The 22,357-nt window shown below is 44.8% G+C and overlaps 1 protein-coding gene across 2 annotated transcripts in view; it reads left to right on the forward strand.

Moving 5' to 3' along the window:
• The window catches only part of LOC307116662 (uncharacterized protein), a 34,633-nt gene extending 12,435 nt beyond the window's left edge, over positions 1-22,198 (forward strand). For both annotated transcript variants that reach the window (XM_079800808.1, XM_079800809.1), the window contains 3 exons: positions 4,879-5,316; positions 6,273-6,399; positions 19,004-22,198. In XM_079800808.1, coding sequence (XP_079656934.1) covers positions 5,116-5,316; positions 6,273-6,399; positions 19,004-20,643 — 1,968 coding nt within the window. In that variant the 5' untranslated portion in view covers positions 4,879-5,115 and the 3' untranslated portion in view covers positions 20,644-22,198. The remainder of the gene's footprint in view (positions 1-4,878; positions 5,317-6,272; positions 6,400-19,003) is intronic.
• The last annotated feature ends 159 nt before the right edge of the window (positions 22,199-22,357 follow it).

Here is a 22,357-nt window from a genome sequence, read left to right on the forward strand (position 1 = left end):
TATGAAAAGAAACTCCAGTTTTTTATTCTACTGCCACGCTTTGTAAAATCTGGGGTATTTAAAAAATTAAATCCCGAGTAGAATAAAGGGATTGAGAAAAAAGCAAGCGAGTGCAAAGGGTTAAGGCTAGAAATCAGATTGCCGCAGGGTGTGAATCTGTCCTGTGTTGGTGGCCCACTCTGATCAAGAATGTGGTGGATTAATTCTATTTACTAGACCCAGCGAAGGTTCCTTAACTACACTCGAGACCCAATTAAAGGGATAGCTGAACAGCTAGAGGCCACCAGCAGGATGACTGGGAGAACAGGTTGGCCTTGGATCTGGTTCTGGCAGAATAAGGAGGAAGATGTGTAATGTTGGGGGCCATTGCTGCACATTCATCCCCGACAACACAGCAGACAGACCATCACTGAGGCCCTAAGATGGCAGCTTTAGCTGATGAGTGAACTGGACCTCTCTCTGCTTCACTAGAGCAATGGCTTGAAAGTGGAAGGGAGCAATGGTGTCCACATTCACCCCTTTGATTAGAAGTTACAGAGATGGGATGTTACATCATCCCATGTATGGGGGGGTCTTATCCAAAGGTTGATTGGGACCGCATTGACCAAACAGCAAATTAGTCTCCTCCTGGACACTACAGAGCATGAAAGTCAATGAACGGTAGCCGAGTTTGAAGAAAAGAATTTATTTTTTTATTTTAATTTTTAAAAATATATTTCTTTTTTGTAAGTTTTTAAAAATATATATTTTATTGATTTTTTTACAGAGAGGAAGGGAGAAGGATAGAGTTAGAAACATCGATGAGAAAGAAACATCCATCAGCTGCCTCTAGCACCTCCCCCACTGGTGATGGAGCCCGCAGCTCAGGCATGTGCCTTTGGCCAAAATCAAAACTGGGACCCTTCAGTCCACAGGCCAACGCTCTATCCACTGAGCCAAACCAGCTAGGGCAAGAAAAGAGTTTAAGTGAAGAAAAGGGGGGAATTGTGAGAAGAAAAAAGTCATCTTGTCTGTCAAAGAACAGTTTTTGTCAGCTACCATTTTGTCCCACCTGATGTAGCAGCCACCCTGTTGGCAGAATAACTTGTAGCTCCATGGGGGCTGCCATCTTGAAACAGCAAAGGTCAACCCCTCCCCTTGAATTAGCCAATCACGAAAGACTGTGTGCCTGAGCTCCAATCAAGAGTGAGGGACAGCCCTAGCTGGTTAGGCTCAGTAGATAGAGCATGGGCCTGTGGACTGAGGGGGTCCAGGATTCGATTCTGGTCAGGGTCACATGCCTCAGTTGTGGGCTCAATCCCCAGAAGGCAGCCAATCAGTGATTCTCTCTCATCATTGATGTTTCTCTCTCCCTCTCCCTTTTCTGAAATCAATAAAATGATATTTAAAAAAAAAAAAAGAGTGAGGGACCGGTCACGTGCATCAGGGATTATAAAGCCAAGCAGACCATCTGCTCGGTGCCTGTGCTTCCAGACCAGGTGTGTGCACCCTTCTACGTAGAAGTAAAGATGTTTGCCTTGCTGCCGGGCTCCCGAGTATGTTTTGTGTTCTACCAGGACCCCTGAATTTGGGGGATTGCCTCATTTCTCACATCTTCCCTCAGGAGTTTCCCAGAATCCAGACCTGCACAGAGAATTCTCTACCCAGAGAAAGCCTGCCTAGAGTCCTTTAAAAACCTCTGACACCCGTCTTTGGGGGCTGGTGCCATTTGGGGGCTTAGCCCATCTGATATCCAGATGACCTAATAAATTTATAATTCTTCACCCCTTTTGTTCTCATGTGTTTTTACTTCGGTGACCCTCACATACTTCACTGTGATATTTGCTCTAAAAAAATTTTTTTTCTCTCTCTCATATTTTATTTTTTAATATATTTTATTCATTATTTACAGAGAGGAAGGGAGAGGGATAGAGAGCTAGAAACATCGATGAGAAACATCGATCAGCTGCCTCCTGCACACCCCCCCACTGGGGATGTGCCCGCGACCAAGATACATGCCCTTGACCGGATTCGAACCTGGGACCCTTCAGTCCTCAGGCCAACGCTCTATCCACTGAGCCAAACCGGTTTCTGCTCTGGCTGATATTTTAAATAGAACAAGCTTCTTACAGAATTATTCTTGAATTTCTATATTTATTGCACATATGTATACACATAATTACTTGTTATTTATAATATATATTTGATTTTAACAAGTTGCTGAGCTATACACAGGGCAACTTTCATTATGAATATGTACTTTATTTACTCTATCAACATGTCATCACATTGTGAATGTCTAAAATGTCATCTAACCTTTCATCTTAAATATGTCTGTAATGGAGAAATTCTGTCAGTATCCTAATTATAATAGCATTTTCACATAAAACAAAAACACCAATCACTTTATCAGAATTCAATTTGTTGATATACCAAACTTCCAAACATGTAAGAATTGTTTTTGAAATTATTTGATCCAACTGATGACAGTTGCCAGAAACAAAACTCCTAATGGTATGGTACAATGCTCTGGAAAAATGGCAATTTTGCACTTATTTTACACATTACAAGCAAAAGAGGAGGCATAACGGGGTTATGTGAAATACATGGGTGATACATTAGGGCGGCAGGAGAAAGAAGAGGGACGAGTGACCTCTAGGATTGGACAAAAATTAAAGTGATAGACACATGCTTCTTTTCCATGGGTGGGTATGCAACTGCACAACCAATGGATCTCCTCAGCCTGTCACTACTTGAGCCGATTAAGCAGAGACTGGGTTGAATCATAGATGAACATTTATTCCAATACTGCCGGCAATACGGGAGGGCAGCAGGTCATCCATAAAAATCTGCTCCGCCTCCCACATACGCCAGCTGCTTATGTGGGGTAGGACAAAGATCACATAAGGATGCCTGTCAGGCGTGGCTCAGGATTCAATTCCCTGGCAGGGCAACTGTGAGGGAATCACTGGGTCTCCAGTGTGGGGTGTGCAGGGGGTAGCAATCGATGATTCTCTTATCATCCTTGATGTTTTTGTCTCTCTTTCCCTCTAAAATCAATTCCTTCCTTTCTGAAATCAATAAAAAAAATTTTTTTTTTTTAAGAAAAGATTATATAAGGAAATAGAGATTATAAGCAAGGTGAAGGAGGAAATGGGGGCTCTGGTGGGACCCCATTGTTTGGGCAACAAGATCGTTAGTCTTTCCATGATAATAGGCAGGTCTTCAGTGAGAATGGACCACTTTCTAAGGTTCACTCCCTGGTCCAAGATGGACCCCCAGTTCCAGGGGGTATAAAACTCCTAGCAGGTTAGAAAGTCCTTCCTGTAACCAGAAAGAGGCAATCACAGTTAACATGGGATGATTCATATTTCCTATAACCATAGCTAGTCCCCAATATTATATTTTTGCCCCTAGGAGGTATAGGATAGCTAACAGTCAGCAATTAACATGATAACAGTAACGAGGAGGGGGAAACTTGCAGTGTTTGTGGTTTGAAGGGGGGGGGGGAGGAGAGAAGAGAAAATTATTTGTTATTCCAAAAGCTTGTTATCAGGTGTGTTATCCAAGATGTAAATAGGTTAGAGATAGGCTTAGTTAAGGTGAAGATTGACATTTGTTAGGGAAAAATACTACTCAAGGATGTGACTATCACTATGAATTGCTTTTAGTTAGAAAAATTTTAATTTCAGACTATCCTATGTGGTTACCCTAGGTCTCTGAGTTGGTAAGGCTGCCACTCAGGTCTCCATGGAGCCCTTTTTTGTTCACAAACTCTCCCACTTTTCCCAAAATTTATTTTCATTGACGTTAAAATTATAATGAAACAAAAGAGTTCCTTCATCTTTTCTATTTCAAAGGCTGGGCCTCCATTTTTTAAAAAATATATTTTATTGATTTTTACAGAGAGGAAGAGAGAGGAATAGAGAGTTAGAAACATCAATGAGAGAGAAACATTGATCAGCTGCCTCTTGCACACCCCCTACCGGGGATGTGCCCGCAACCAAGGTACATGCCCTTGACCAGAATCGAACCTGGGACCCTTCAGTCCGCAGGCCGATGCTCTATCCACTGAGCCAAACCGGTTTCGGCTGGGCCTCCATTCTTGTGTTATATTTGTCAAATACATATACGATGGTATAAGTAGGTTACCTATGTAATAAAATTTTTTAGACTTTAATGCAGGCATGTCTCTTTAATTAAACTGCTATATTTTATCACAGATAAAGTGTGTGTGCTTTTAAATATGGTTTTTATAAAATTGATTTCAGAGAAAGAAAGGAAAAGGGAGAGGGAGAGACAGAGTAACATGGATGATGAGAGAGAATCATTCATCCCCTGCCTCCTGCAGCCCCCTAACTGGGGATCAAGCTGGAAATGGGCAAACACCAGACAGGTAATTGAACCCCGACCACCTAGGTCAGTGGTCAGCAAACTCCTTAGTCAACAGAGCCAAATATCAACAGTATGATTAAAATTTCTTTTGAGAGCCAAATTTTTTAAACCTAAACTATATAGGTAGGTACATTGTTATTAACTTAATTAGGGTACTCCTAAGCTGGCCTTTGCTAAAAACTCAAGGGGCCAAAGAGCTGCATGTGGCTCGGGAGCCGCAGTTGGCTGACCACTGACCTAGGACATTGGCCATCACAGCCTCAATCCGGGTTTTTCTGGCTGCGGAGACCCTAAGAGGACTGGGGTTGGCCTGCATCCAGCTGGACTATGGTACAAGTACTCTCGGATACCACAGGCCATATGACAATCTCTGTTCATCAACATGGACTCAAGTCCCTTCACCAGGAAAAGATGACAACTTTCTTTAGAAATTTTTAAGATGTGTCTCTCTTAAGGACGTGACATTTCATACCCCTGCAGTGATGATCTCCGTGTTTTCTACAGGAGTGATGTGGGAGGAAAAAACCCTGATCCCTTTCTTGGACTCAATGACTACATTACCCAGAACACCCTGCGTGGAATACCAACATCTTAGCCAATGAAGAGTCAGAAAAGGTGTTTCCAGTGAAGCTTAAGTCGAAGGGGCGGGACTTCCGGCACCCTCTCTGCGGGCATTTTGGCTCTACCCAAACGCTGTCAGCACCCTGTTTGGAGGTTCCAGCTCGCTGGGTCCCGGTGGAGATGCCCCCACAGAGAAGGCGCGAGAGTCGGGGTGCACACAGCACACGCGCGGGTGTGAAGCTCGGGGTCCCCACCCGGGTGACCCGCTCCATGGCCCGGACAGGCACCGCCATTCCCGCGGCGGCCGCTTCTCCCGCCGCTGCCCCCGGGCTCCACACACACAGTCCGTTGGCGGCGCCCGCGCTGAGGAGCTTCGCTGAGGTGAGTTCCTGTCCCCCGGGCGCCCACCGCCTCCTCACGCCGAACAGGACCGCCCGGGTGCGGGCGCCTGTCACGTCCTGCAGCTCAGTCCGCGTGGAGGACCGTGAGGAAGGCGGAGGGGAGAGAGGAGCGTTGTGGCTTCTGAGGCACAGCCAGTGCAGGGCGGAGAGGACAGGGCTGACTGGCATCTGAGGTTCCCTGAGGGTGTGGGCTGTGAGGATTGGCGGACAGATCAGAGGCTGCAGGGAGGACGTCACAGCCTCCTTGGGGCTTTCCCGGCTGTGGGGTCCATCAGAGGACGAGTGGTTCATGAAGCATCAGGCTGCAGTACAAGCACTCTGGGATACCACATGCCAAGTTCATGGATGATCTCCTGGGATGGAGTAGGAAGAGGACAGAGCTGAGGGAGTGAACTTGGGGTCTGAAGAAAGAAGACATTACACAGTGGTGAGCACATCTAGAGAAAGAGGACGTGTGAGCTGATGGTGCTGGGGACCTGGGGTGGAGACATAAGGGGGAAGCCTAAGCCCTGGTTTGGTTTCGTCCTGGAGGCATGATCTGTGAGACTAGCTTGGCAGGAAGGCTGGGGCCCTGCAGGCATGGCCCAGAGCTTAGATGCATGCCCTCCCAGGCCCCAGACCCTCTGCTGTACCTGAGGGCAGTAACAGTGAGTAATGGGACTGTGATAAGAGATCATTCTGCACTGGCATTAGGGCTTGGTGTCCACACTAAACTGGGGAGCCCTGGAGGAGGTTGAGGGCAGGGAAGCTATGTAAGGAGTAGGATTGTGGGTTCTCAGAAAGACAGCTTTGGTCTCAGTAGTCTCAATTCTGGGAGTTTAAAAATGGCTGCGGAGTAAGTAGATGCTACCCAGACACAGTCCCAGGACCAAATTGGAATTACAACTAAAATAAAATAAAAAAATCCTGAATAATCAATTGTCTCCATTCTGACAGGTTGGCGTGACCTTTGAGGACATTGCCCTGTACTTCTCCAGGGAGGAATGGAGCCTCCTTGATGAGGGTCAGAGACAGCTGTACCTGAATGTGATGCTGGAGAACTTTGAACTTGCATCCTCCCTGGGTAAGACCCTTACTCTCTCCAATGACCTGGGCTTGACATTCCATATCCTCATGCCCCTTTACCCAGGATGTGCTCTGTCCTCACTGCTTGACTTTCAAGTTTTTTTGGCCCTTGCTGTTCTTGGTAGGCCTGGTTTGTTTGCTCTGCCCTTTTCTTTTTCTGCAATCACAATACCTCCTGTACTGAACTCCTAGGGAGGGATTTGGGGTTGTTATTGTGACGGGAACCTAATGGATTCCTCCTTGATTAGTGAGGAAAAGCATTTTTTATATTCCTGTTGGTCATTTGTACATATTTTGGGGAAAATTGCCTCTATATCCTTAGCTTGCTTTTTAACCATATTTTTTGGCTAATGTCTCCGTTGAATACCTTCTATATTTTATATATTAATTATTTATTACAAACAGCTACTGGCTCACCATTTTGGATGTGCTTAGTTGTGCTTTGCAGGTATTTTGAGGGGTTTTTGTTTTGTTCTCTTTTGAATATATTTTTATGGATTTCAGAGAAGATGGGAGAGGGAGAGATAGATTGGAACATCAATATTGAGAAAAAATCATTGATTGGCTGCCTCCTGCATGCCCCCTACTGTGGATGGAGCCAGCAACCCAGGCATGGGACCTGACTGGGAATCGAACCTGGGACCTGTTGGTCCATGGGACGACACTCAATTCTTTTAACCACCACAGCCAGGCTGTGTAGGATTTTTGTTTTTACAAATTCAACGTTTTTTGGCAATCCTGAATTCAGGAGGTTTTGTGTGGCCATCTTTCTGGCTGACTCAGGTGCTGTTTACCAGTGTGAACATAAGAAATATTCAAACCTGGAAATAATTTTTTTGAGTTCATTTGGTCCAAACTTTCAACAGTTGCTAGGAAGCAAAATCTGAAGGCATTGATATAATGCTCCAGAGAATTGCAGTTTTGCACTTTATTTAAAACACTAGAGGCCCAGTGCACGGATTCGTGCATGAGTTGGGTCCCTCAGACTGGCCTGTGCCCTCTCGCAATCCAGGACCCTCTGGGGGATGTCAGACTGTCCCTGGGAGAGCACTGACCACCAGGGGACAGCTCCTGCATTGAGCGTCTGCCCCCAGGTGGTCAGTGTGCATCATAGCGACTGGTTGACCAGTCATTCTGGTCGTTCTAGTCTCTTGGTCTTAATGGTTGCTTAGGCTTTTATATATATAGATTACAATCAAGAGAGCAGACATAGGTGGGTTACATGAAATTCATTGGTGATATATTGAGGCAGAAGAGAGCAAAGCGGGGTTACTTCTGGAATCGGATAAAAAGTAAAATGATAAATCTTTTATATAGTTGGGTAAGGATAGCTAATAATCAATATTAATAAGATGAAAATAGCAATAAAAGTATAGTCTCTGCTATGATGCATTTGTTGTGCACTGAGATACCCCAAAAAAAGGTAAGTTATCATAGATGCAAAAGACAATAGACAGGCTTGATTAAGGTAAAGATTGACTTTTGTCGGTGAATATTCTGGCTTAGGACATATCTACCTGTTATGAACTGCTTTTAGTTAGAAAGTTTACTTTAGGTCTTTGAATTTCCCTGAGCTTGTCATTCTTTACTAATAAAGTATTTTTCACTCAGAGTATTTGTATGGGTGTGTTTTTTTTTTAATTTTTAAAAAAATATATATATTTTATTGATTTCTTACAGAGATGAAGGGAGAGGGAGAGAGAGTTAGGAACATCTATGAGAGAGAAACATCAATCAGCTGCCTCCTGCACACCCCCCACTGGTTATGTGCTCACAACCAAGGTACATGCCCTTGACTGGAATCGAACCTGGGACCCTTCAGTCCACAGGCCAACGCTCTATCCACTGAGCCAAACCGGTCAGGGCCTCTAAATATTTTTTTTAATTGATTTCAGAGAGGGAAGGAGAGGGAGAGAGAGATAGAAACATCAATGATGAGAGAGAATCCTTGATTGGCTGCCTCCTGCATGCCCCCTACTAGGGATCAAGCCCACAGCCCGGGCATGTGCCCTTGATCAGAATCGAATCCAGGACCCTTTGGTCCACAGGCAGATGCTCTATCCACTGAGCCAAACTGGCTAGGGCAGTATTTGTGTTTTTATTAGCCTGTAGTATAGTGTAAACATGTCTTAATTATTTAATTAGAGGTTGGGTACATGAATTCTTCCTCGGGTGGGGTCCCCCCAATCAGCGCATGGCCAGCCAGGGGAGGGACTGCAGGGGTTTGCTAGCTGGAGGAGGTTGGCTATGGGAGTGCACTGACCACCAGGGAGCAGCTGCTGTATTGAGCGTCTTCCCCCTGGTGGTCAGTACACGTCATAGCGACTGGTCGGCTGGTTGATCCAATGGTTCATTCAGGTCATTCAGTCATAATAGTTGTTTAGACTTTTATATATATAGACTAGAGGCCTGGTGCATGAAATTTATGCACGGTGGGGGGATGGTCCCTCAGCCCAGCCTGCAACCTCCAATCTGGGACCCATCGGGGGACCCACAGGGATGGATCCTAAATTGGCAGTCGGACATCCCTCTCGCAATCCAGGATCTCTGGCTCCTACCACTCGCTTGCCTGCTTGCTTATCACTCCTAAACGCCTCTGCTTGCGGGCCTGATCGCTCCTAACTGCCTCTGCAATCCTGCCTGATCGCCCCTAACCTCTCTACCTGCCTGCCTGATTGCCCTTAACTGCATCTGCTCGCTGGCCTGATCGCCCCCTAACTGGTCCCCTGCCAGCCTGCTCATCCCCTAACTGGCCTGGTCTTACCCTAACTGGCACCCTTCTGGCCTGGCTGCCCCCTAATGGCCCAATGCCGACCTAGTCACCCTCTAACTGCCCCCGTGCTGGCCTGATCATGCCCTAACTGCTCCCCTGCCAGCCTGCCTCATTGCCCTTAACCACTCTACTTGCCTGTCTGATCACCCCTAACTGCCTCTGCTTGCTGGCTGGATCGCCCCCTAACTGGTCCCCTGCCAGCCTGGTCGTCTCCTTACTGCCCCCCTGCAGGCCTGGTTGCCCTCCTAATTGCCCCACCCCTGCTGGCCTGGCAACCTCCTTATTGCCCCCTACCAGCCTGGCTGCTCCCTAACTGCCCCCCCCCCCCGCCCCGCCAGCCGGCCTGATAGCCTTAACCACTCTACCTGCCTGCCTGATTGCCCCGAAGTGCATCTGCTTGCCGGCCTGATCGCCCCCTAACTGGTCCCCTGCCAACCTGCTCATCCCTTACCTTCTCCCCTGTCGGCCTGGTCCCTCCCTAACTGCCCCCCTGCCTCTTCTGGCCTGGCCGCCCCCTAACTGCCCCCCCCCCCCGATTCTGCTGGCTGGCCACCTCCTAACTGCTCCCCTGCCAGCCTGCCTGATCGTTCCTAACCAATCTATGTGCCTGACTGATCGTCCCTAACTGCCTCTGCTTGCCAGCCTGATTGCCCCCTAACTGTTATCCTGCCAGCCTGCCTGATTGCCCCTAACCACTCTACCTGCCTGCCTTATTGCCCCTAACTGCCTCAACTTGCCAGCCCAATTGCCCCCTAACTGCTCCCCTGGGCCTGGCCACTCCCTAACTGCCCCCCCTGCCAGCCTCGTCACCCCCTAACTGCTCCCCTCCTGGCCTAATCGCCCCCTAACCACCTCTGCCTCGGCCTGGCCACCGTGGCTTTGTCCAGAAGGAAGTCGGACGTCCGGAAGATGTCCAGTTGACCTGGTCTAATTAGCATATTATTCTTTTATTAGTATAGATAGGAACTCCAAATATTTTTGTGACTGTCGGTATCTCTATATTCGCTTTACTGTGGATATCTGAACTGAATCCACAATATCTCCAAACAGTATGTTCATATGACTTGTATTTTCTCCCATCCTGTAGATTGCCTTTTAATTTCATTTTGTTAATTGCTGCTGTGATGTGAAGACGCTTTTTCATTTTTTGTTGTCCAGACTGTTTAGTTTTGCCATTTTGCCTGGTGGTTGGTGTCACATCCAGAAAGTCATGTCCAAAGCTTTTTCTCTGGGTTGTCTTGAAGTAGTTTTAAGTTTTGGGATTGTCATTTAATTATTTTATGCAGTTTGAGTTCATTTTTATCAGTGGTGTCCAGTTTTGTTGTGTTACCTGTGATTATGCATTTTTACCAGCACCATTCAGTGAAAAAACTCTCTTTTCTTTCTTGTGTGTATTCTGGTTTTTGTCAAAGGATACTTGAATGTATGTGCCTGGGTTTTTTTTCTGTCTTCTCTGTTCTGTTCTGTTGGTCTGTGTTTCTGTGTTTATTCCAGTATCACACTGTTTGGTTTCTTTGGCTTTGTAATAGATTGAAGTCAGGAAGTTTGATGCCACCAGGTTAGTTCTTGCTCAAGTTTGCTTTTGCTATTCCAGGTCTTTTGGTTCCTTACAGTTCAAGATTCTGTTTTTATTTCTTTGTAAAATACCATTGGAATTATCATCGGGATTGCACTTAATCTGTAGATTGCTTTGGGTAGTATAGACATTAAAAGGGTATTAAATTCCAGATCCTAAAGCACAGATGTCTTTCCATTTGTTTGTGTTTTCTTCCATTTTTTTCATCACTGTCTTGTGTTCAATGTACAGACCTTTCACCATTTTGGTGGAATTTTTTCTGAGCATTTTATTGTTGATCCTATTGCAAACTTGATTACTTTCTTCATTTCTCTATCAAAGAATTTATTGTTAATGTGTAGAAATGACACTGATGTTTGTGTGTTGATTTTTACATCCTGTAACCTTTCCAAATTTATTTTTTCTTTAGAATTTTTATTAATTTTAGAGAAAGGAAGTGAGACAGAGATAGACAGAAATAGAGAAGGAAACTTTGACCTGCTGTTCCACTGATCTATGCATTCATTGGCTGTCCTCTGTGTTTGTCCTGAAAGGAGATCAAACCCACAACCTCAGGGTATTGGGACCACACTTTCACTGATTGAACCACCTGGCCAGAGCTTGAATTTGTTTATTAATTTCAGAAGCTCATAGTGGGAACTTCATATTTTTCTCTATGTAGGGTCACATCATCTTACATCTCTTATGATGCCTTGTGTTTCATAGTGTCGGGTGTGATATCTTTTTTCTTTTTTTTTTTTCTTTTTTTTAAATAAAAGCTTCTAGCTAATTTGAACTATGCTGTTTTTTGGTTTTTAAGATTTTGACATTGATTTTTAGAAAAAGAGGGAGAGGGATAGTGAGAAACATGGAAGTGAGAGCAAAACATTGATTTCCTGCCTGTCCTGTATGCCCCCTACCAGGGATGGAACCTGCACACCCAGCATTTGCCCTGACCAAGAACGTAATAGGCAACCTTTTGGTGCATGGGATAACACTCAGCCAACTCAGCCACACTGGCCAGGGCTGAGTTGTAATCTTTTAAAATTTATTTTATTTTTTATTTTTAATTTTTTTAGTGTTGAAACCATTTTTTTTCTGTTTCTTTTTAAAAATCTTAGTTGTTGAAAGTATTATAGATGTTTCCCATTCTCTCCCCCCATTGCTTCTCTTCATCGGTTCCTGCCCCACCTCACATCTTCACCATCGTTTTGTCTGTTTCCATAGGTAATGCATATAATATCTTTGATTGATCTCTTCCCATCCCCCACCCCTTCCCTCTGAGATTCATCAGTCTGTTCTATGTTTCCGTGCCTCTGATTCTATTTTATTCACCAGTTTATTTTGTTCATTAGATTTCTTGTTAATTTTGATTTTAAGATTCAATTGTTGATAGATATGTTTATTGCCATTTTATTGTTCAGACTTTTTCTTCATCCTTTCTTCATTATTCTTCTTCCTCTTCCTCTTCTTAAAGAATAACCTTCAACATTTTATGTAGAAGTGGTTTGGTGGTGATGAACTCCTTTAGCTTTTTCTTATCTGTGAAGCTCTTTATCTGACCCTCAATTCTAAATGAGAGCTTTGCTGGGTAGAGTAATCTTGGTTGTAGGTTCTTGATATTCATCACTTTGACTCAGGGGTCCTCAAACCTTTTAAACAGGGGGCCAGTTCACTGTCCCTAAGACGGTTGGAGGGCTGGAGTATAGTTTAAAAAAAACTATGAACAAATTCCTATGCACACTGCACATATCTTATTTGGAAGTAAAAAAACAAAATGGCAAAAACACCTGCATGTGGCCTGCGGGCCGTAGTTTGAGGACGCCTGCTTTGAATATTTCTTGCCCCTCCCTTCAGGCTGCAAAGTTTCTGTTGAGAAATCAGCTGATAGTCACATGGGCACTCCCTTGTAGGTAACTAGCTGCTTTTCTTGCTGCTTTTAAGATTCTCTCTTTGTCTTTTTCCCTTGGCATTATAATTATGATGTGTCTTGGTGTGGTCCTCTTTAAGTTTTTCTTGTTTGGGACTCTTTGTGCATCCTGGACTTGTAAGTTATTTTTCACCAGGTAGGGAAAGTTTTCTGACATTATTTCTTCAAATAGATTTTCAATATCCTGCTCTCTCTCTTTTTTCTGGCACCCCCATGATGGTATGCTTGAAGTTGTCCCAGGAGCTTTTTACACTATCTTCATATTTTTTTATTATTTTTTACTTATTTATTTTTGCTCTTCTGGTTGGGTGTTTTTTGCTTCCTCATATTTCAAATCGTTGATTTGATTCTCAGAATCCTCTACTGTTGAATCCCTGTAAATTATTCTTCATTTCTATTAGTGTATGCTTAATTTCTTACTATCTTTTTTTTTTATGTCTTTGACTAGAGGCCTGGTGCATGGAATTTGTGCATGGGGGGGGGTTCCCTCAGTTTAGCCTACACCCTCTCCAACTGGGGACCCCTTGGGGGATGTCTGACTGCCGGTTTAGGCCCGATCCCTGTGGGACATCCCTCTCACAGTCTGAGACTGCTGGCTCCTAACTGCTCACCTGCCTGCCTGTCTGATCGCCCCTAATTGCTTCTCCTTGCCAGCCTGGTCACCCCTAACTGCCCTCTCCCGCCGGCCTAGTTGCCCCCAACTGCCCTCCCCTGCCAGCCTGATCTCGCCCCCAATGGCCCTCCCCTGCCGTCCTGATCTCACCCCCAACTGCCCTCCCCTCCCAATCTGGTTGCCCCCAACTGCCCTCCTCTGCTGGCCAATTTGGTTCTGATTGGTTGGTTCCTATGCCAGTCAGTGTCAAACGCTCCGCCTCCTAGACAGCCATTGATTCTTCACAGCACCTACATTTGGTTCTGATTGGTTGGTTCCTATGCCAGTCAGCACCAAAAGCTCCACCTCCTAGACAGCCATTGGTTTTTCATAGCACCCACATTTGGTTCTGATTGGTCGGTTCCTATGCCAGTCAGCATCTCCAGACCTATTTCTGGGCCTGATCAAAGAGGTGGGGCTTAACAGCAGCCCCCAGTGGAGGCCGGGAGAGAAAGAAAAGCAGTTGCTGGCAAAGCCCAGAAAGAAAGAGGGAGCGAAAGAGAGAGGCAAGTGCTGATCAACAGCTGTGACTGAGGCTTCGGATCAGACCCTGCCCCTTCTCTGGGTCTCAGCCCCCTAGGCAGTCAATGCTGGGTCGCCCTGGCAACCCAGCACTGACTGAAGAACTTCCGGGTTGGTCAGCCTTCGGTCGTGATCATTCGTTACAACCCTGGCCTTTTATATATTAGATGTTCTCACTAAGATCCTTGAAAGTCTCGCTTAAGTCCCTTGAAGCCCTCATTAAGATCCTTGAATAACCTTATAGCCTTTGTTTTGAACTCTATGTCCATTCGCTTGCTTGCCTCTATTTCTTTCATTTGTGACACGTTTCTTTGTCTCCACATTTTGGCTGTTTCCCTGTGTTTATTTCTATGTATTGGGTAAACCTGCTATGTCTCCTGGAATTGGAAGAGTGGCCTTGTGTAATAGGTGTCCTATGGGACCCAGTGGTTCAGCCTCCCCAGTCACCTGAGCTGGGCACTCTAGGTGCACCCATGTGGGCTGTGTGCACACTCTTGTTGTAGTTGAGCCTTGATTGCTGTTGGCATCACTGGAAGGAATTGGCCTCTAGCTGTGAAGATCAATTGGCTGTGAAGATCAGCTATGTCTACAATGGAGGTGCTGTGCAAGAAATACCCCTAGGGAGCAGGACTTGTTTCGGTGGGGCTTTGGTGCTCACTCAGTCTGCCTCTTGAGTATGTCACTCCTGAATGTGTAGAGTTATAATCTGGTATGGTCTGAAGCTGTCCACCGGGGGCACTGGCTCTGGGGCCTCCAGGGAGGTGCAAAATCAGCCTCTGCCTCAGGCCACCTGGAAGGAACTACAAAGAGATCTGCAGGTGGCTGCTATTTGTATTGGGCTAAGAAGTGCCCAGGTGAGGCCAAGCTGTGAAGCAAGGCAGGTGCTACCCTGGTGCTATTGCTGGGTCTTGGGTGTTTTATTGATAGTTTTGGGGTATGCTGACTCCAGTTGCTGCTTGTTTAAGAGTTTTTAGGACAGTCTGAGGCCTTAGCCAGAATAGGCTTTTCATATGGAAGAGCAGCTGCAAACAGCTTGGGTGGCGCTGCACATTGGATGGAGTGGGGTCTCAGGGCATCACCAGGGCAGAGTTAATAGTGTGAGCCAAATTGATGAAGACTCAGATATGGCTGCCAGTTATCCCTGGGAAGTGGGAATCACAGGAACAGTGACCCATGTGAGCACCCCTGTCTGGGGGAAAACCGCCCCCGAGTTCTTGCACCAATGCTGGATAATCCACTTCCTCCCTGTATGTCCCAGGATCCCCCAAATCCACGCTACACTGGAGCTCAGAAGGATTGTGTCCAAGTTTGTGCTCCGGCCCTTTAAGGTGAACACCTGGGTCTCCATCAACCTCCATATCACTCAGCCACAATCCCCACTTGTTTTTACAGCCTGATGTTCCAAGGACTTCCCTTCCCAGCTCTGCAACCCTGGACTGGGGGTCTCGTACCCCTTGCTCCTCATAGGGGGCCTCTGCAACCGAGATATCCTGATTAAAAAAACATGGGTGTCGGACCAGCCCCTTCCAGGCCTCTGCCCCTCCTACAAGTCTCAATGTGCTTTTTTCTTTCGTAGGACTTCCATTCAGCCAGCTTCAGGTGGATTTGAATGATGGTTGTTCTGTATTATAGTTGTAATTTTGATGTGGCTGTATTCAGTCTGGTTTCTTTTGTTTTAGTCTAGCTAAAGATTTGCCAATTTTGTTTATATTTTAATAAAATAGCTTAGTTATGATATTCTTTTATCTTATCTCTATTTTGTTTATATTTGTCCTAATATATATTGTGTTGTTTTTTTCTTTGCTAGCTTTGGGTTTTCATTCTTGTGTTTCTAGTTTTCTGAGGTGCAATATTAGATTGTTCATATGAGATCTTTTTTCTTAATATAAGCATTTATCTCTATAAAATTTCCTCTTAGAATTGCATTTCATGCATTTTATACACAAGTTTTGGTAAATTGTGCTTCTGTTTCCTTTGCCTTTATCTAATTTTGAGTTCTCTTTGTGTGTGTTTGTTTTGTCTTTGACCCACTGATTATTTAGGAGTGTGTTAGTTTCATGTATATGTGAATTTTCCAGCTTTCTTGAAACTACAATTGATTTTTGCTTTCATACATTGTGATACTCAACATGATTTCTTCTCAAAGTTTGAGACTTATTTTTTCACCTAATGTAGAGAATGCTTCATGTGGGCTTGACAAGAATTTGGATGGTATGTTCCGTATATATTCATTACTTCCCTTTGCTCTAAAGTGTAGTCAAACTTCAGTTATTCCTTATTGCTTTTGGATGGCATGATGTACCTATTGTTGAAGTGGCAATGTACCTACTAATATTGGGTTTCTTTTTCTGCCTTCAGATCTAATATTATCTTCTTTCTTTTTTTTAATATTTTTATTGATTTCAGAGAGGAAGGGAGAGGGATAGAGATAGAAACATCAATGATGAGAGAGAATCGTTGATTGGTTGCCTCCTGCACGCTCCCCACTTGTGATTGAGCCCGTACCCAGGCATGTGCCCTTGACTGGAATCGAACCCGGGACTCTTCAGTCCGAAGGCCAACGCTCTGTCCACTGAGCCAAAGCAGCCAGAGCTGATATTATTTTCTTAATATACTTAGTTGCTATGTTGTTCAGTGCATAATACTTAATATTGTTATTCTCTTAATGAATTGACTTCTTTATCATTCTATGATTACCCTTGTCTTTGTCATTGTAATTTGTCAACTCCAGCATTTGTTTCTTTTGCTTTTTTTTTTTTTTTTTTTTTACAGAGAGGAAGGGAGAGGGATAGAGAGCTAGAAATATTGATGAGAGAGAAACATCGATCAGCTGCCTCCTGCACACCTCCCACTGGGGATGTGCCCGCAACCAAGGTACGTGCCCTTGACCAGAATCAAACCTGGGACCTTTCAGTCCGCAGGCTGACGCTCTATCCACTGAGCCAAACCGGTTTCAGCTGTTTCTTTCTTTTTTTTTTTTTTTTTTTTTATGATTTCTATCTGATATTCTCCTTTTGCTTCTGTGTTGGTATTTTTATTATGTTGATTCTATTTGTGTTTTCTTATAGCTCACAGTTGTTTTTAAAAGTAAATATTTTGGATTCCTCCTCAGGCTATACATAGATCTCCATTAGTTTTGTACTGATTAGTGGAAAATTATTATGTTGTCTTGGTGGTGTCTTTGTTTTTAGTATTTGTTTCAGACCCGTGTTGCTGTCTCTACATTTGATGAAGCAGTTACCTTTTTATTCCTTTCAGACTTAGGGGCCCATTCTGGCCGTGAGAAACAGATTTATCTGCCTGTGGAATCAAGGGTGTTGGCTGGGAGAGGTGTTGTTTTGATCTTGAGAACAGGTTCAACAGCCTTGCCTTCTTGATGTCCTATGAACTGAGCTCATAACAACAATGTAAGAGTCCACAATGGATTTGGCAGCAATTTTTTTCCATGACAATTGAGGGTCTTGGAGTCTGTGGTGGAAAATACTGCTGAGGTATACTGATTTTTGTCTCTTTTCTAGAGTAGGTTGTGGCCAAAGGGATTTATTTTATAGTTCATGCCATCAAACTATAGAGTCCTTTGATGTGTTGTGGGGAGTTCACACAGATGTTATATGAGCTTTTGTGGTTTTTTTAAAACAAAAATTTCCAGTGTTTTCTATAGAACAGGCCACTAGCGTCAGTGGCTGATAGAGGTAATTCCAACCCTTGTTTTTTACCATAGCCATCTTCAAATATATTTGCTCAACCAGTCTTCCCAATCCTTTCTATGCAGTTTTCCCATTTTTGCTCTTCTGCATTGCTCTTTGTCTTTATTGGGTGCTAATTCCCATCTCCTATGTTATCTTTGTTCATGGATAGCTCTCTACTTGTACTGTTGTATTGGGAGGAGATGAATTCTTCTGCCATATTCCTGGTGTCACTCACATAAGTTTTTGTTTGTTTGTTTGTTTGTTTGTTTGTTTGTTTTTACGGTGGTACTTTTATGCTTTGTTATACACAGTGCTGGCCATCCAGCTCTTTAGGTTTTCTTTTAGGATTTTTATAATCCCATGTAATGGCTCAACTGGGGTTTCAGGGGAAGAATCATTTGTGCGTCACAGGAGAAACATGACTCCATCCATGGCAGGTGGACCCAGTGGCAGTCTTGCCAGGTAGAAGAGCTATTGGAGAGGAATTGATGCCAGGACTTTGTTAAGTCATAACTAGGAACCAAATTTGTTCACCAGTATTTTATTACCATTGCCAGTTCCCCACTCCATTCTACTTGTTCTTCCTGATTGTTGACACTTTGCCAACTAACTACTCAGTCTCAATATTTATCGTTTCTACTGAGATTCCCAGCACGTGGATAATCTTCACCTCTAAATGATGCACCTCAACCATTTACCCCACAGGTCTCTCTTGAATGCCTTCTAACCTTGGTCCATGCCTGCAGAGCCTTGGAGTGTGCATGTGTCATTATATTGACCTTGAACATCATGTGCTTTAATACTGTGTTTTTTTTATGGGATTGAGCACATTCAAGTTATTCTACACAAACTCTCATCGCCAGCATGAAATCTCCCACAGGAAGGCGTTATGAAGAATCAGCTAGTGGCCCGGCCAGTGTAGCTTAATTGTTGAGCATCGACCTAGGAACCAGGAGGTCACAATTTCATTCCTGGTCAGGGCACATGCCGGGGTTGCAGGATCAATCCCCAGTAGCAGGGTAGCAGGGGGTGGGGGGGAGAATGCAGCTGATTGATGATTTTCTCCCATTATTGATGTTTCTCTCTCTCTCTCTCTCTCTCTCTCTCTCTCTCTCTCTCTCTCCCCCCTCCTCCTCCCCCTTCCCCTCCCCCTCCCTCCCTCCCTATCTGAAAACAATAAAAATATATTATAAAAAAAAAAGAAGAAACAACTAGTGGACTCTGCCTCTCTTCTAGTGCACCTTGCCTCTTCTCTTAGTGTCCTGTCATATGCTCACGTCCCTCCCTTGGTGAGGTCTCCACCATTGGTTGACCTTTGGGGTCAAGTAATGTATAACAGCCTTTCCCTCAGAGTCTTAACTCACTAACTCACTTGTCTTGAAAATCATGCCTAGCTGTGACAGCTAAACGTTTGTGTTATTTGAGGATATTCCTTCCCCCTAAGATCAACATGTACTTTACCAGCGTTTCCTTTTGTTCAGGTTGCTGCTGTGGAGCAGAGAATGTGCAGGCACGGACTGAGCAGAAAATTTCTGTAAGAGTGTCACAGGCAAGAAATCCCAAGGTAGCCTTGTCTTCCCGGAAGAGCCACCCCTGTGAAGGTTGTGGGCCAGTCTTGAGAAAAATCTTCCACATTACTGACCTACAGGGAACACAGCGCAGCCAGATACTGCTGACGTGTGGGGCATGCGCAAAACGATTTTATGTCAGTACAAAATTTCACCAGGACCAGGAGCAACATATGAGAGAGAAGCATTCCCTTAGCGGTGTGGACAGGATCTCACTTGCAGAGGGCTGCAATTTCGACGTGTCTCAGAAGCATGTTACCTGCGGGGAGGTTGGGCCGGGCATCCTTATGGGGTCAGGACATCTCCACCAAAAGGCTACTCAGACCGGGGATAAGTCAGATGGAATATCGATGTCTGCCATGACTTTTCAAAGTAGGAAAAATGATCACACCAGGAAAGAATATAAGAGAGCGATTGGCCGCCAACACACATTTGTTCAAGACAAGAGAAGACAGCGTTTAGTGTGCCATGAATGTGGAAAGTGTTTTACCAGAATTTCCAGTTTTCTTTATCACCAGAGACTTCACACTGGAGAAAAGCCCTTTGAGTGCAGTGAATGTGGGAAATCTTATACTGGTAGCACTGGTCTCCTTTATCATCAGAGGGTTCACACTGGAGAAAGGCCCTATAAGTGCAGTGAATGTGGGAAATCTTTTAGCAGGATCGACTCCCTTCGTATTCATCTGAGAGTTCACACTGGTGAAAAGCCTTATAAGTGCCCTGAATGTGGGAAATGTTTTGCCACTAGCACTGGCTTTCGTCATCATCAGAGATTTCACACAGGAGAAAAGCCCTATAAGTGCAGTGAATGTGGGAAATCTTTCACCGGTAGCGCTGGCCTTAGTTACCATCAGAGACGTCACAGAGGAGAAAGGCCTTATGAGTGCAGTGAATGTGGGAAGTCTTTTGCCTGTAGTAGTAGCCTCCGTTATCATCAGAGATTTCACACAGGAGAAAGACCTTATCAGTGCAGTGAATGTGGGAAAACTTTTACCATGATTAGATGCCTTCGTCGTCATCAGATAGTTCACACAGGAGAAAGGCCTTATGAGTGCAGCGAATGTGGGAAAACTTTTACCATGATCCATTATCTTCGGCGCCATCACAGTGTTCACACGGGAGAAAGACCTTACGAGTGCAGTGAATGTGGCAAGTCCTTTACCACAATTTATAGCCTTCGTAATCATCGGAGATTTCATACAGGGGAAAAGCCTTATGAGTGCAGTGAATGTGGGGAATCTTTTTCCATGCTCTATTCCCTTCGGAGTCACCAGAGAGTTCACACTAGAGAAAGGCCTTACGTGTGCCGTGAATGTGGGAAATCTTTTATCAGTAGCAGTGGCCTCCGTTATCATCAGAGATTTCACACTGGAGAAAGGCCTTATGAGTGCAGTGAATGTGGGAAATCTTTTACCAAGAACCAAACCCTTCATTATCATCAGAGAATTCACACCAGACAAGGCCCTTATGCGTGCATTGAATGTGGAAAAACTTTTACCAGTATCCTAAGCCTTCGTTCTCACCAGCGAGTTCACACTAGAGAAAGAACTTAGGAGTGTAGTTAACGTGGCAAATTTTGTACCCCAAATTCTAACCTTATTCTGCACATAAGGCTTCACATGGGAGGAAGGTTGTATATGTATAGGAAGTGTACGGTTTTTAAGGTCAGTCTTAACAATACTATAGGAAACTCTATTTGTCTGACTTGAATCTCATACATTCAAATATCAAAAGTAGGGAGATTCCCTATAAACTTGTGTGAAAAGCATGTGTGTGTATGTTGCACTTTCTAATTTACCCAGATGTCCTGCCAGATCTATGTCCTTGCATGTGTCTGTTGCTGAAGCAATGTCACCTGTACCACCCATAAGGTGTCCACAGGTGGCATCAGTCACCATCCTCATTGGAGCAGGGAAGCGAACTCTGTTCTCTGATTTGTTCGGAACTAGGAGCTGCCTTTTTTTAGATGTGTATTTGCTACCCCTGTATCCGTAGTAAAATGTCTGGTTAATTGTTCTGCCGAATCTGGTATGAGTTTTGGCAATTTTCCTTAACAAAAGGGAAGTGGGACAGCAAACATGGATGTTGGGATTTCACTCATTTTGTGCCTTTTTTGCTTTATAAAATAAATGTTTTTTTGTATTGGATTAATATCTTTTAATTTTTTAATGCTATACACCACGCAATGAACACTACTTTTAACCCACACTACTGACCTTCTCCATCGCTTTCAGAAGACCAGTCATCCGATAACGCCACAAGCCCTTGCTTTGTCGTGTTCTCCCATTTTCCTGGTTTCCGCTCGTGGGCGTTCTTGGCTTGGAACGTGTGTCAAAGGAGGCCAGATGCTTTGGAGTCCCAAAGCCAGTGCAGAGGGAAATAGGAGGGCAGTGATCAGACTCCCTGTGCCCTGGGTCAGGCATCCTGGATTTGAGCTTCGGATTCTCAAATATCCCTGGACTCGCAGAGAAACGACGCCTCTCTCTGGTCTGGGTTTCTGGTTTCTCCTGCGTAAAACAAGCGTAAGGTGTGTTTCCTTGGAGGTGAAGAGATAAGATTTCTTGTTTCAGCAAAGCAGCCGCAGCCTGTGTTGACTTGAGCAACTCCTACCTCTGCCTGCACAGACATTCCCAGGCCAGGCACCCCTCCCGCAATGCCCACAAGCGCCTTTGTATGTTATAGGAAGAAAAGTGGCTTTTAAGAACCTGATGTCCCACCTGCAAGGAAGCAGGTGCTGCGGGCGCTGAGGTCTCAGTACGGGGTCCCAACCTGGGAATCTCCCGGTGACTCCTAGAGCTCCCTGAGTCTCGGTTGGCTGAACGTGACATGAAGCTGATGGTGGAGCTTGCTTTGGCCTTTGAAGATCAATAAAAGTAACACGGAGTGCTTGTTTTTTGCCAGGATTCCAGCGTGAGCTTTTTGAGCATTTTCTCTTTTCATTCTCACAACAACCTAAGAAGTGAAAACTGCCCTAGCTGGTTTGGCTCAATGGATAGAGCGTCAGCCTGCGGACTGAAACGTCCCAGGTTCGATTCCGGCCAAGGCACATGCCTGGGTTGCAGGCAGCCAATCAGTGATTTTCTCTCATCATTGATGTTTCTATCTCTCCCTCTCCCTTCCTCTGAAATCAATAAAATAAAACGTGGAAACTAATTTTGCTGAAAAAAATTCAGTATTCGAGAAATGAGCCCTGGCCAATTTGGCTCAATGGATGGAGCATCGGCCTGTGGACTGAAGGGTCCCGGGTTCGATTCTGGTCAGGGGCAT

The sequence above is a fragment of the Cnephaeus nilssonii genome, assembly GCF_951640355.1.
Source record: "Cnephaeus nilssonii genome assembly, chromosome: 20".
In the NCBI taxonomy this organism is placed as follows: Eukaryota; Metazoa; Chordata; class Mammalia; order Chiroptera; family Vespertilionidae; genus Cnephaeus; species Cnephaeus nilssonii.